The 14,667-nt window shown below is 41.0% G+C and overlaps 1 protein-coding gene across 10 annotated transcripts in view; it reads left to right on the top strand.

The window, feature by feature from the left end:
* Positions 1–1,317: 1,317 nt before the first annotated feature.
* Positions 1,318–14,667, top strand: part of pecam1b (platelet and endothelial cell adhesion molecule 1b) — a 34,499-nt gene continuing 21,149 nt past the window's right edge. For all 10 annotated transcript variants that reach the window (XR_005991796.1, XM_041785064.1, XM_041785063.1 and 7 more), the window contains exons 1-5: positions 1,318–1,493; positions 1,590–1,625; positions 10,320–10,616; positions 12,545–12,826; positions 12,913–13,182. Coding sequence is in view for 9 of the 10 variants with exons in the window: in XM_041785064.1 (XP_041640998.1) it covers positions 1,451–1,493; positions 1,590–1,625; positions 10,320–10,616; positions 12,545–12,826; positions 12,913–13,182 (928 nt within the window). In the remaining variant the exon portion in view is untranslated. The remainder of the gene's footprint in view (positions 1,494–1,589; positions 1,626–10,319; positions 10,617–12,544; positions 12,827–12,912; positions 13,183–14,667) is intronic.

The raw sequence follows: 14,667 nt of genomic DNA, 5'->3' as shown, positions 1-14,667 counted from the left end.
ATTTCCAAGTGTCAAGAACTGGAACTGTGATTCTTGTAAAGGTGCAAGGAATCATGACAACAAAAAAGTGTTTGGAAATTTTGAAAAAAAAACTCAGGCAGTCAGCAGCTGAACTGGGTCTGGGTCGTTGCTTCATCTTCCAACACAACAAGCCAAAACATATGTGGCCCCTGGTTAAGAACTAACTCCAGAAAACCAAAGTAAACTTTATTGACTGGCCTTCCCAAAGCCCTGACTCGAATCCCATTTAAAATCTGTTTAGTGAACAGAAGCTGAAGGCTCATGCCAGAAGACCATAAGATCTGAGGGAACTTGAGAGATTGGTCAAATCCCTCATGAGACATGTCTGAGACTTGTTTAATACAACTAAAGACTGCAGGCTGTTATCCAGCAAGAAGGAAACATAACTGACTAATATTTTGGGGGCTAATAATTTAGACCCCAGTGGTTTTTGCGAAATAATTGTTTTTCTGTGCACAAAGTAAAATAGTGTAAGCATCCAAAATTAAACTAGGATGTTTGGAAAAGCTGTGTTAAAAACCCTTGCTCTGTTTTGGAATTTGGCGGGAATAATGTCATCCACATCTCTTATAATTTATCCGATTCCCATATTAACACACTGGTATAAAATGCTTCACATTGTCATAATGGACTTAAGTATTTGTTTTGAAAAGCAGAGTCATTAAATATTAAAGATGTGATTAAAACGGTGACAAATCTTGATTAACTATCCAAATTTAGTGGTTAACTGTGATTTAGAAATTCAATCAATAAACAATCCTAGATGATGTTCATTACTTTCTTAACTATATCTCACATTTGATCAAGACATTGACTAAGAAGGTAAATACGAATGACCTCAGCTGTTTAGCAGGGGTACGCCCCAGTAGTCATGTTGGAAAATATGTGTACTCGTGAAAATAGTCCCACCTACATGTGTCCAGGCTCAGATTTATGTCCCTGAAAAAATGTTTCAGTAGTCAGACTAAGCTTTTTTTCCACAGATCAGGAAATGTGCTTAGCAACACAGTGTGCCTCCATCTTGTTCTTCTCTCTACCTGCATCAGCACTGCCACAGTCAGAGGTCAAAGGTCTGACTACTGCACCCCGAACAGTTCAACATTATTGTGACTACCATTTTACACACAGAGATACACAAAGATGCACACACACATGAAGGAGAGCCAGAAGAGAACATTCCACAACAGCAAAGACCCGGGCGGCACGAACATCCTGAGGAAACAACACTCACTTCCTGTCAAATTAAGCCAAGCCAACGGCTGCTCTGGTTGATAACCGCTGACCACTGAGAGGCTGAGGTAGAGCACCACCTAAGTGTCTGTTCCCACCCACCACAACCACATCTGCCCCCCACAAACACCACGGGAGTCAGAAGCCTGTTCCCCTCCAGGACCTGCAGCGCTGGGATCCTCAGAATCCCTCAGACAGGATGGGTCTCCTGCTCCTACTCACCTCCTTGCTCCTGTCCAGCTGTAAGACCACACAGCTTTACAAGGATTTGTCTCTGAGGAAGTGGCTTTTGAATGTGTCTCTAACATGGTGCTTTTACTTTCTTCTGTTCTTTCAAGACTTCCCTGCTGAGAGAGTGGTGAACGCACAGCGATGTGAGTAAAACCCAAGACACATTTTCATCTAGAGTTTCATTTTTCTTGATGCAGACTTGTCGACTTCAGGAGTCAGCATTGTGGCTTTACTTTCTATATTATGACGCTTGTATGTAGCAGGGCTTACAATGTGAAAACACATGGTCAGACAGTGGAAAGTGTTATCAGAGCTTTGTGATGGTCACTGTCTAGTGTTGTGGAAACCTGTGGTAGGAATGGTTGGGAACATGGTTGTGGGCCGTGTCTCACGCCTCCCTGTCCTCTGCTTTGAGCTGCTGATGGAAATCTCAAGTCAGTCCAGGTCAGCTGCAGCAGCAATGTGCACTGTCCAGGATTCTCTCGATTGTTTTGGTGGTATCCTCTTGGATGAACTGCTCTATAGTTTAGTCTATGCTTGTCAGAAGCTCCTGTAAAGCACCTATGAGGAACAATTGGATTCGGTCCATTTTGTCATCCCATGTGGACAAAGTGGCTGATTTTATCTTGTATACTGCCTGTAGAAGTCTTCACCATCTTGGCTGTTTTACCCTTTAGTGGATTTAATAAATTAATCATGGGCAATATGTTTTGTCTGTTTTGACAAATAAAAACTCTTTAATGTCAAAGTGAAAACAGATTTCTAAAAAGTAATATCAATTAAATAAAAATATGTAATGTAAAAATAAGTGGCTGCATAAGTGTTTATCCCCTCAAGTCAATATATAGTGGAAGCACCTTTAGCTGCAATCAAACAAATCTTCTCCATAGCCAGATTGTCCTCTGGAATGTTCCTACGCTTTGCCATATTCATTTTACCTTCTACCTTTACAAGCCTTCCAAGAAGCATCCCCTCAGCATGATGCTGCCACCACCGGCTTCACAGTGGGCATTGTGCATTTGTGATAATGTTCAGTGTTTATTGTCCGTGTCTTGTCTGATGGCCAAAGAGCACCATTTTGGTCTCATCAGACCAAAGAACTTTCTTTAGTAATCTGAGTTTTCTTCAACAGTGGCTTTCTCTCCCCTAAAACTTTGACTGGTGAAGAACCCAGACAACAGTTGTTGTCACAAAGACACCTATGACAGTAGTCATAGGTGTCTTGGTGGCCTCTCTCACCAGTCTCCTTCTTGCATGGTCACTCAGTTTGTGAGGACGGCCTGATCTAGGCAGAAAAAGGTTAAAAAATTCCAAGAGGTTAACTTATTTTAATCTGCACTTTATGTGAATGCTGAAAATGTAGGGTTAGAGTTAAGTGGTAGGGGTGAGGGGAGTAATGGGATTTTGCCTAATTGTCTTTTTGGTCTAAAGATATGTTTATAACTTTCAACAGAAGTTGGTGGGATGTCAAAAATTGTATTTATTTTTTTATTCTGTTGTGTCAACTACTGTCAATTGTATATACGGTTCAAAATTGCCTGAAATTGAACCTTAATCTCTTCACATCTCTTTTAAAAGGCTTTTAACATTGTATGTTATTGCATAAACATAATTATTAAATTTTTACCACTTGATACCACTTTAAAAGTCAAAAGCAGCCCAGCCTCAGCCTGATCCTTCTACAAAGATAGCTTTAATTTCTAACAGAAGACAGCATAACACAGAAATGATTCAAACACAGGTAGCTTGAACTACTTGAATAGCACGAATAAACGTTGTTTCCACTGCTTTGCTCAGTGACTCGCGCAGCAATGTCTGCACCGTGTTCACGTTTGGCATCAAGCCTCTACCCTCCACACTGATTCTCCTCATCATCAGGGCTGCCCAGTCCTGCTGACTGATGCTGGGTGTAGGCCAGATCCAGCAGTCTCTGATCTGCTGAAAGATCCCCCAAGTGGCCCGTTTGTCTCACAAAGTGCCTTTCCTGCCGTTTTTTTTCTTGTTCCTGTGGTTTGTTTAGTGCAGCACAACAACACGACACCCTGAGTCACAGCAGCAGCCTGTTGTCTCTAAACTCCACCATACGGAGGATGTGGTGGGAGGCCTGATGTTCATGCAAAGATCATCTCTGTCTCTGGTTACACAAGGACACCTGAACCTGCTGACCCTTTTATCATTCATCCTTTAAGACTTTCTGAGATCATGGGGTCTACAGTGACGGCAAATCAGTCATCAGTCTTGTGCTTGTTTATGCCTTTAAATACAGGCATTTGAACTGATGCTGGCTTTGGGATTCATCTCGGGATTATCATAGCATTTGACATGAGTGATGCTCTCGCTGATTCAAAAGTGTCTGAGGACGTATCCTGCACTCCAAAGTAGTGGTTCTCAACCGGCTGAGCCTCAGGACCCACCATCTACTGCTCAGTGAGAAATTTCGAGAGGCATCTGGCTGCAGCCCTTGGGCAAACCTCTACGCTGGGGCGTTTGGTTGGAGACCTCTACGCTGGGGTGAAATCTCTCCGTTGGGGCGAAACCTCTCCACTGGGGCGTGACGTATATTGCCCAGGCCGGCGGACCTCTCCGCTAGGGCGTGACGTATATTGCCCGAGCCGGCAGACCTCTCCGCTAGGGCGTGACGTATATTGCCCGAGCCAGCGGACCTCTATGCTGGGGCGTGACGTATATTACCCGCGACGAAATTTCAGCTCTATCTGCTTGCTGACAGGCTGACCCTAAATCTAACCAGTCGGATTTTAATGCCTAAACCTAACCAGTCAGATTTTAATGCCTAAACCAAACCAGTCAGGGTTTAATAGTGTAGACCCATACGCTGGGGTGACCCTAACCCAGCGTACAGGGCTATGCTAATGTGTCATAAGCACAGCGTTGTAGTCATGCTAACAACAGCTAACACGCTGCACACCCAAGCGTAGGCTTGGGCAATGACGTCAGGCCCCAGCGAAGAGGTTTAGCCCCACCGTAGAGGTCTCCAGCCGAACGCCCCAGCATAGAGGTTTGCTCAAGGGCTGCAGCCAGACCCTCTTGGAAATTTCTACCAAAACTTCAGATACTTTTCCACCAATCAGATTTATGTAGGGGAAAATGGTGCATGTTGAACTTCATGCTGCAAAAAACACAAAACAGATTAAACAGAGAGGGCAAACAAGCATGTTTTAAAGAATTTCATGGAATTTCTGGCACTTTTTTCCTGGAACACATTCACTACCCACTGAAAAGGCTCTGTGACCCACTGTTAGGTCCTGGCCCACCAGTTGAAAACCATGGCGAGATCTAAAAATTAAATAGAAATATCCTACTTATAATCATCAAGCTATATTAATAAATACGTTCTTATTTTTTCAACTTGACACAGCCCCCTGTTCTCTCTCTTTTTTTTTTAAGATTTATTTTTGGCCTTTTTTAGATAGGACAGTGGATAGAGTCGGAAACAGGGAAAGACATGCAGGAAATAGTGCCGCTGGCCAGATTCGAACCCAGGTCACCTACATACATGGCGCACACCTTAACCACTCGACTACCGGCGCGCCACCCCCTGTTCTCTTTTGCTGTTGTTTTCCACTCAACACTGATGTTCTGGTTGTACTTTACAAAAAGTCATCTTGTATTTTGAGCTTTACATCTGCATAGCACAAACATATTACACAGTTTCTGTAATGAACCAAGGAGTGAGACATAAACATCATTTCTCACACTCCATAGGGAGTTACTATATTTCACCTTTACAGCATCATTCATTGTTGGATGTCACAGAACAAGCCAGCCTGGTGTGGCAAGCCTAGCTTTTATTGCTAACTGCTTATTAGATTGGTGAGGAAAATGAAGGTGTTGCTTCAGTATTTTACCTTGTTTGTTGCTTAGCATGCATATTGCATGACTCATGTCCAAATCTCAGTGTTAGAGCAAAACACAATACAACCTAGTGACTTTGATTTCTGTCTTGCTGACAGCCATTAGGACTTCGAATTCATTTCGCTCACAGTTTGTTCTGATGTGACGTGTGCGCTGCATCATGCAGGTTAGCATCTGCTGCACTGGCCTTTTTGTTAACTTTACGTTAGGGGATGAGTATTTTAAAACTGCTGCATTTGCAGCTACATTACTTTTGTATTTATACAGACTGGCATGGAGCACTTGGCTTCTGCACTTTAAGTACAGGCCTAATCTATGAACGCTGGCATCAAGCACCTTTAATAGTCAGAAGACTGCAAAGACACAAATGGAGTTCTATTACCATTTACTGTGACTCTTAAAACCAAGGGGCACTACTGTATTATACTCATATCTAGAGTCAGTCACAAAAAAGTTCCACATTACGTCCAAAAACAGCTGTTGCATTTCATGTCATTATAGATGTGACTCCACCTAAACAACCTGATAATAGATTTGTACTTTTTACTTTTACTGAGTAGATTTATAAACCAGTATTTTTACTTCTACTCGCATAAATTTCAACCAAAGTACTTGTACTTTTACTTGAATGTAGTTGTGTCACACTCTTCCCACCTCTGCCTAAAATGGTTCTTTAGTACTATTTAAGTGCATTTTTACTTGCAGCAGGTTGTTTTTAAAGCTTTCTTCCCTTTTTTATATGATCACTTCAGATCAATCAGAGGAGGATGTGAGTAGCTGTGGTTTTAACTTGTGTCACACTGTGTCAGATTTAGTCAGGTTGACCCTGGAAACTGATATCAGACAAATCAGTCTGAGCAGCAGAGTTCGAAACGTCACTACTTTGGTGCTTGAGATCATTTGGATTTTTGGAGACCTGCAGTATGTAAAATGTTTCACTGATCATTCTCGGTCTTATTTTTGGCTCGGTACCTGCCCACCTTGGTTGGATGTGCATGTAAGACTTTTCTCCTAACTGTAGGAAATACTATCCTCCATGCCTTTAATTATACTACTTAACTACAGATTTTAGGCTTGCATGTTGCCCCAGGTTGTATAAAGCATGACCTGTTTAATCTACTCCACTCCACATTGGACCAAAATTTACTAAATAAACATAAAAAATGTTGTCATGCAAATAAACTCTACTAAAGTGTTAGATCAAGTTCGGAGTGGTGTCACGTTACTTCTTCTGCAACCAGAGGAGTCACTTGCTGTCATGGCTGTTGTAGAGAAAGCAGAGTTAAGGTACTTTCACATTGACATTCAGATTTCCAAGGTAGGGGCTACTTCTGCTTCTCTATTTTCAGTGTCTGCTGTTCACAGTCAAAAGGGCCCTTTCTCGTGTGCTTCCCCTGGCATCTTTGTTTTCTCAACACCTAATCATGACTAAAGAATTCAACAGTCATGTATTCATGCATTGTTTCTTGTGCCCTCAGACAGTGCAGTTGCTGGTAGAATGAAATTCCACGGTAACACATCAGCTTCCTGAGTGTGACAGATTAAAATGAAACTTCAGCTGCAGTTTTTTCAAAAATGTAAGCAAATGACCGTTAAAGACTGCTGATTTTGATCAGAGGAGGAAGTGGTTAAAGGGAAATGATAGATCTTCATGTAAGCATTGTGCCTGAAGCCTGCATGCCTGAAGAAAGAAGGGAACATCTGCACACTAGGGCTGTGTTTCCCAACCACTTTTCCTCAGAGCCTCTGGCCTTTGGCTCCTTTCCTGCATGTCTCTCCCCCACCCTCTCAACCCTGTTTCTGACACTATCCACTGTCCTCCTCTATCAATAAAGGCTTAAAAAAAAAACAAAAAATATATCTTAAGAAAAGAAAAAAAGAAATTGAATACAGTGATGAAGCAGATATTCAAAATGTCACTAATCATGTCTATTATTGTAGGTTCTACCAAAGTTTCTTCTTAACTCATAAAGCAACAAAAATCATCTGAATTATCATTAAAAGTTAACTCACAGCCTGTTTTTTTAATCATTTGTAACTTCAGTGTTTCATATCATCAAACAAATGTCAGTATTAGACAAAGATACCCTGAGTAAATTCAAAATGTAGTTTTTTAAATAACTAGTATTTATTAAAGGTGAAAAGCCATCCAAACCTACCTAGCCCTGCGTATGTGAAAGTCTAATTGCCTCCCTGACAAAGTGAAGTAGACTAAAAGATCTGAAAAAGCAATACATCACGGCACCATCCAAAAAAATTCAAGAACAGATTAGAAACAAAGTCACTGACATCTATCAGTCTACAAGAGACAAAAGGTTAATTTCCTGGAAGGTGTGCATTCTTTAAATCTGGTGTAAAACTAACACAGCATTTCATGAAAAAAACACATCATATCAACAGTCAAACCTGGTGGTGGTAGTGTAATGGTCTAACCCTAACCCTGGTAGGATGCCTGGAGACCACCAGTGGTTTTCAGGCCCTTGGAGTATCCACAACATGACAAGGAGTTTGTGACAACCCTACTACCAGCACGGCTGTTAGTAGGGTTGTACCCTAGGCCAGTGAGTCCCAACCACTTTTCCTCAGAGCCCCCCTACTCGTTTCAAAGGCAAGCTGAGTCCCTCTCAAGACCTTAACATTATATCATCATATTGTTGCCAAAAATCAACATCCATTGAATTGTTTCATTGATAAAACCCTAAGGAAGTGGCTCTTCACAAGTTTTTCTTACCAAAAAAAAAAAAAAAACATTGTATAAGCTGTTTATTGAGTGCTTTATCATGATTTTACTTGATATTTGCAAATCTAATTTTGACAACCTCAGAGCAGACAAATCCTGGCCCCCCACAACCCTGACCCCAGGTTGGGAACCAACCTAGGCCGTGCATACTCTGCCCTAAAGGTGTGGATGCTTTTTCAACAGATCATTTTCCATGCCGCTGGTAATATGCAAGGACATCCAGAACACTACTGGGGTTGTATCAATCCTCCTTCCTGTCTGGCAGTGCTCTTAGACAGGCCTACTTGGCATAAGTGTTAATTTTGTCAACTAAAATTATGACTGAAACTATTTGTCCACAGCCTTTTTTTCCATGACGAACCTACTAAAATGAAATGTAGTTTTCACTGGACTTTCAAAATCCGTGATATTTCTCCACTGTGGGTAAATCTGTCAAAATATGAACCATATATAACCACTCTGCCTCTCAGCAGTAGAATGCAGGGACCCCAGGTTTGACAGGGTGTATGGAACACACCACCATGATTTGGTAAGAAAATAAATGTTTGGACTGAAAGTAAAGACTAAAATGTGAGGACGTTTTATGGACTAAAACTAGGCTAAAATGTTTCTGAGTTTTTGTCGACTAAAACTAGACCGAAACTAAAAAGGGTTAACCTGGCACGCCAGATGGATGTGTTTCACACATCCATCTGGAAAACCAGTCAGAGACAGTGTTTGGGAAAGGGCAGAGCCTTTGGAAAAAAAATTCAGAGGTTGATTGGATGAATGTTCTGTCTGTCAGATCTTTATGGGCCAGTCATTGCAACAAAACACGTGACGTAGCTGTTACCGAGGTGTGCCCCTACCGAAGGAGTATACTCCATAGAGAGCTGCATAACGCGAAACATGGCAACTGTAGACATGTCAGTACACGACTTTTGTTGTTTTTGAAAAGAAAACAACTCACTAATGTTCTTCTTTGTTCTTCTTTTAAAGAAGAAATGTCATCAAGTTCAGATAAAACTGGCTGCTAGCTGCATCCACGCTAATCTCTTCCTCCATAACTGTGCCAGCTCTTGCTGCTGCTTGCTTACGTCACGACTCAGCTGTGCCCGAAAGTGCTGCCCCTCGTCACTGATTGGTCCTGTCACTTTCTAACCGGGCCCAAACGGTTCAGATGGGAGCTTTGCAAGATTCACCAGTGAGAAACACGGAAATGGGCAAATCCATCTGCTTTGTAAGGTTATAAATAGGAACAAAAGACTAAAACGCGACTGAAACCAAAAGAAATTTAATCAAAAGACTAGAACACACACTGCTTGGCATTACTTGACTTATTTCAGCCTCAATTTTTGGCCCAAACATGGCCAAAAAGTTCTGCACTGCAGTGTTTGTGTGATCCAGGTTAAACAGTAATAATAGTTACTGTGTAATAGTTTAAAGCAAATTTAAAACAAATTCAGGTACTCTTTCTTTTGTATAGTGTTGTAGTACTTGAGAACAGTCCTGGTCTTGAGACCGGTCTCAAGACCACGTTTTGAATGTCTTGGTCTTGTCTCGGACTGGAGAGCATTTTTACTGGGCTTTGTCTCGGTCTTGACTTCACTAACGTGATAATAAGTAGATGAACTGCTAAAACAACAAATAGCTACACCTGCAAAAATTTAGACATCAGTCCATCTTATTTCTAGTCAGAAATACCTCTGAACACTTATTTTAGGCCCCATTCACCTGACAAATCTAGATAAACATCTCATTTTTAGATATTTAAAATAATTGCGGACTTATCAGTGGCTTTTAAATACATAGAAGGATTATTTTTTGCAAGAAGTTAGCTGAATAAATTTGTTAAGATTTGAGATTTTTGCTCGTTGTGCTTAGAAAGAGTTGCAGACACCTTGTTTTTATCTATCAAAAATTTTTTTTTTTAATTAAAGAGAGAATAATCTTTAACTGTTCAACCTTGTCATGTTTTTTTTTAATTGATTTTATGGTCTTGGACTTGTCCCAGTCTCGGCCTTGACTCTGTCTCGACCCCCAAAAGTCTTGGTCTTGTCTTGGTCTTGGTGCACTCTGGTCTTGGGCAAGTCTTGGTCTCGGAGAATGTGATCTTGAGTACATCTTGAATCACCAGTGGAGCTTAGCTTGTAGTGCTGACATTTACACAGATTTTAGAATTGGATATTTGTTTAAAAAACATTTTTATTATTTTTGTTCCTGTCTTTATTTCTCTACTCTGCAGTATTTACAATACAAGACATCACCCTGTCTATCGAGCCCAGCACTGATGTGCCCAGGGATACTAATGTGACTCTGAGGTGTCAGGCAGTCATCAGCAGCACGGGGGAGGAAGCTCTGAGTCGCGAGTACACCATTTTCAAAGACGGAAACATAATCCTCACCAAAACCAAGAGCAGCTCCGAAGATCTCCTTCACCCACTGCCACAAGCCAGAGTGTCCAACAGTGGCAAATACAAGTGCAGGGTCAGCATTGACGGCAAACAGCGCCTCAGTGGCTCCAAGAAACTCACCGTCACAGGTTGGTACTTTCAATGCTGCATGAAGTCTGAGAAGTTCAGGTTAGCTCTAATGCATTCAGAAAAGTTAATAGATAATAATCTGGATGATCTTTTTGTATATAAAAAACTGCAATAGATTCAAATGATAATGACTTGGTCCATGATTGCCAGCTTGTGGATGTGTCTCATTAATTGACATGAAGCAAAGTAACTCCTGGGTTTATAGCTAATGACCTTTACTGAAGAAATGTGACAGGCATGTATAATTGATATTCCCTGACATTTCAAAAATCCTTTTACAACTTCATTAATAGATGTCACATAAGACTTGGACAAAAAAATAATTGTGAAACTTGACATTTATGGAACACAAAGCCGGATGCTGATGACTTGAGAGTTTTAAATGATTAAAGACTTCTGACTCTGGGACAAGCTTTTTGAATTAAATGCAACATCATAACCCTGGGCACATTAGGGGCAATGATTGCTGTTATATTTGTCTGACCTGTGGGTAGAATCTGCAACTATATTCCTAAAGCAGCCATGTTCCTGTGATGTCACACTCAGGATGGTTAAGTTTTAATTTTAAAGTCCCTGCAAAGTGAAATTCAAAATGTGTGTCTAAACACACTAAATATGTTGGAATGATGTTGCTGTAAACATTTGGAAGCCATGTGTGACTGAACTTTGGGTTAAGATCATTTTTTCACCTCTTTCCTGGCTCGGTTTAATTTGGGCAGGGCAAATATTGGGACTGGCTGCTGTGTGGAATTACCCCCCCCCCCCCCCCATGCCACAATTATATAAAATAATGCAGCAGTTCATCTTAATACAGTCCGTTGTTAACTGATGTCACCTTTTTAATTGAAAGATATCAGACAGCTACATTCTGTGTTTCTCTTCATTGTGTGGTAAATTTCCCAAATCTATAAGCCACAGCAGCATATGACTCATTTAAAGTATCAAAATGAAGAGATTTGTACCAGAAAACAGTAAATTCCCAAATCTATAAGCCACAGCAGCCTACGACTCATTAAAGTATCAAAATGAAGAGATTTGTACCAGAAAACAGTCAATTTAACCCCCAACTTCTGTTTCTCTGGCTAGGGAGCATTATATTCAATATTATGTGTGTCTCGCTCAAATATGTTTTTTATTTTTTAGATAATTTTCCATTACCTTCTTTCATGATGCAGCTGTGGCTGTTCATAAACGTGACAGTGAGACATTTGATCCACAAGGAGTTGACTCGAAACAAGACTGTTTTGGTCATTTCTGTCCAGTTTGATCCAAATATATACCAGATATGACAGTTCAGCTAAAAAAAAATACAGAGATATGATTTTTGTTCCATACTGGCCAAATTAGTTCTGAGTGTGTGACACACTGATGCATGATTAAGGCGGGTACTTATTTTTTTCCCCTTAAAACACTGGCTGTCGTATTCTTGGGACGCCCACATTGCAGCCTGTCTCTGGCATCCCCCATCGTATGGAAGTAGGCCTTCAGTGTAGAGATGGCTCAGTCCAAATAATGTGGCAACTTGGGTTTTGTGGAACACCAGCTTGAAGTAGCCCTCTGAGCAACTCATCTTTGCCAAAACGATGCTGGTTCCGCTCCTCTCTGGGGGAAAACATTGCATAAATATGAACTGCAGTCAATGGGAAAAGTTGGATGATTAGGGATTTAAAAGTTTAAAAAATGAAAACTATGAGGTTAAATGGTAAGTGGGAGCCAATTCAAATGGCAGGTGAGATAAACATATAATGTAGGAGCTTTATGTCATGAACCAACATCGCATTCCTTATGTGTGTGTATTGTGAACTGACAGAGGGTGAATTTCTGCTACAATGATAGTATACAGCTGACACAATGACTTTTATTGTTACTGTCGACTACCATAATGCAGAATGTAATCTGATGTTATTCTGATTTTGGGGGTTTCCAGGCCTGTCGAGACCTGTGCTCCAACTGAACAACTATGCAGTCAGTGAAGGGGAAGAGATAACAGCCAAGTGTACAGCTCCTGGTGAGACAGGATCCATTTTCTTTTACTTCTTTGAAGACTCTAAAGAGATTCTGGAGAGACAGACCAACTCCAATCAGGTAGAGGCCAAGCTTCGCCTCAGCAATGTTGGCATCCACAAAATTCACTGTGAGTACACCGTCCTCGTAACGCCGGCATCTTTCAATTCTGAGGCAAGCGACAGCGCCACAGTTTCAGTCAAAGGTAAGAGTATATTTTCTACTTCAACACTGGACCAAGCTCAAGGATGTTCATTCACCAATGTTTGTTTTCTGTTTTTGTCCCTGTAGAACTTTCCATCTTACCAATTTTGGAGATTTTCCCTCTGAACAAAATCTACGAAGGAGACCAACTCACAATCAAATGTTCAATCGCAGACTTACGGTATAATACTGGAAACATTCCTCTGTACCTGAGCCAGGGGACCAAGCTGCTCAAAATGGGAAACTCCCAGGTCAATCACAGCATGATTGCAATGGCAAAAGATCCCAGGGAGTTTGAGTGTAGATTAGAGATGGGAAATGTGGTAAAAGTGGCCAACAAGACCATTTCAATGACTGGTGAGTGGACAGGAAAAATTGTTACTATACATATTTCAACATGAACCATCTTGACAATAATGATTCCCTTATCCCCTTACACAATGAATTAACAGAGATGTATCTGTTTTACACATTCAGATACTGATGCTTTGTGCAGACATACCTCAATGTTAACTAAACACACATTATATCTTGAAGCTCAGGCTGCATATGAAGGCGGTATGGGATGCCTTCATCTCAACTGGATTAGTTGTGTAGATCCAATGCAAACCAAAAAGCTTCCACACATCAGATTTAAAAGTCGCTGGAGCCTCCATAATCTTAAAAACTTCAGTCACTCAGGTGTCCCCATAGTCTGATCCTTCCTCACCACTTGTAGAATCCATCATTTTGGCATCGTTAGATCAAGCCAAGTGGACTGCAAAGGATGATAGGTGCACAAGGGCTGATGGGAACTGTAGTTCCCACTTCTCTTTGCTCTGCTTCACCAACAAAAACTACTTTTTTTGCCCTGAAGACCTACCATTTGAAATGGTGCCGTGTCCCAGAGCACCAAGGCGCAATTATCACCACAATATTAACAATACCGTTACATCTCTAATCATTAATGCATAGTATGAATGCATGCTCATTGTTAATGCAAAATGTAAACAAAGCCTCTGACACACTTTAAAGGTCACATATTTTACCCCTTTAAGACAAGTTTATATTGGCCTCGGAGGTCCCCAAAACATGGCTGTGAAGTTTGTTGCTGAAAAAAACACTCCAGTATTGGATTTTTGCCAGTCAAAAAAAAAAAAACTTTGTTTCAGCTCTGCTCAGAACGAGCTGTTTCTGTAGCTTTAATTGTTAATGAGCTGTCTGACTCTGCCCCTCTCCGGAAATGGATGTGGCTTGATGGATGTGGCTCTCCTGATCTAGATCAGGAGAGGAGGAAAGGACTTTCTTCCAAGCTGGGATGGCAACCGAACCTGGGGGCGGTGCTAACTCCCCCACATGACATCATGAGAGGAAAATCTGAGAACAGCTTGTTTCAGCACACATTTTCTGAAAGGCAGAGAAAGAGAGAGGGGGTAGAAAAGCCTGAAAAAGTGTATTTTGCACGATATGTTAACCTATAAAGGTTATATATCATGAAAAAAAACTTAATTTGTGGTCCTCCTATAGTATGTTGGAAAACATGATAAATGACTGTTTATGACTGTTAAATGACAGTCTGTTTAAAACCTATACAGGGTGAGAAACCTCCTCTGGATCTTGATCCATATCAGAGTTTGACACAGCTTGATACAGACAACCAGTAGCCCACATCACAGTGTCATTTAAAGCTCTGATATTTACGTCCCTGTAATGTTTCGCCATTGCAGACATTTCAAGGTGTGACAAGGTGATTCCCTTGTTGTTGTCTTTAGAGGTAGTAGCAGAGGCATAAGAGACTAAAAAACAGATTAGCCAGTGAGGGAGTGAAGCACTTTAAATGTGTGCATGTCTGACTGTCTGTGG

This window comes from Cheilinus undulatus, linkage group 4, assembly GCF_018320785.1.
Source record: "Cheilinus undulatus linkage group 4, ASM1832078v1, whole genome shotgun sequence".
NCBI classification, from domain to species: Eukaryota; Metazoa; Chordata; class Actinopteri; order Labriformes; family Labridae; genus Cheilinus; species Cheilinus undulatus.
This window is presented reverse-complemented; position numbering and strand designations above follow the sequence as displayed.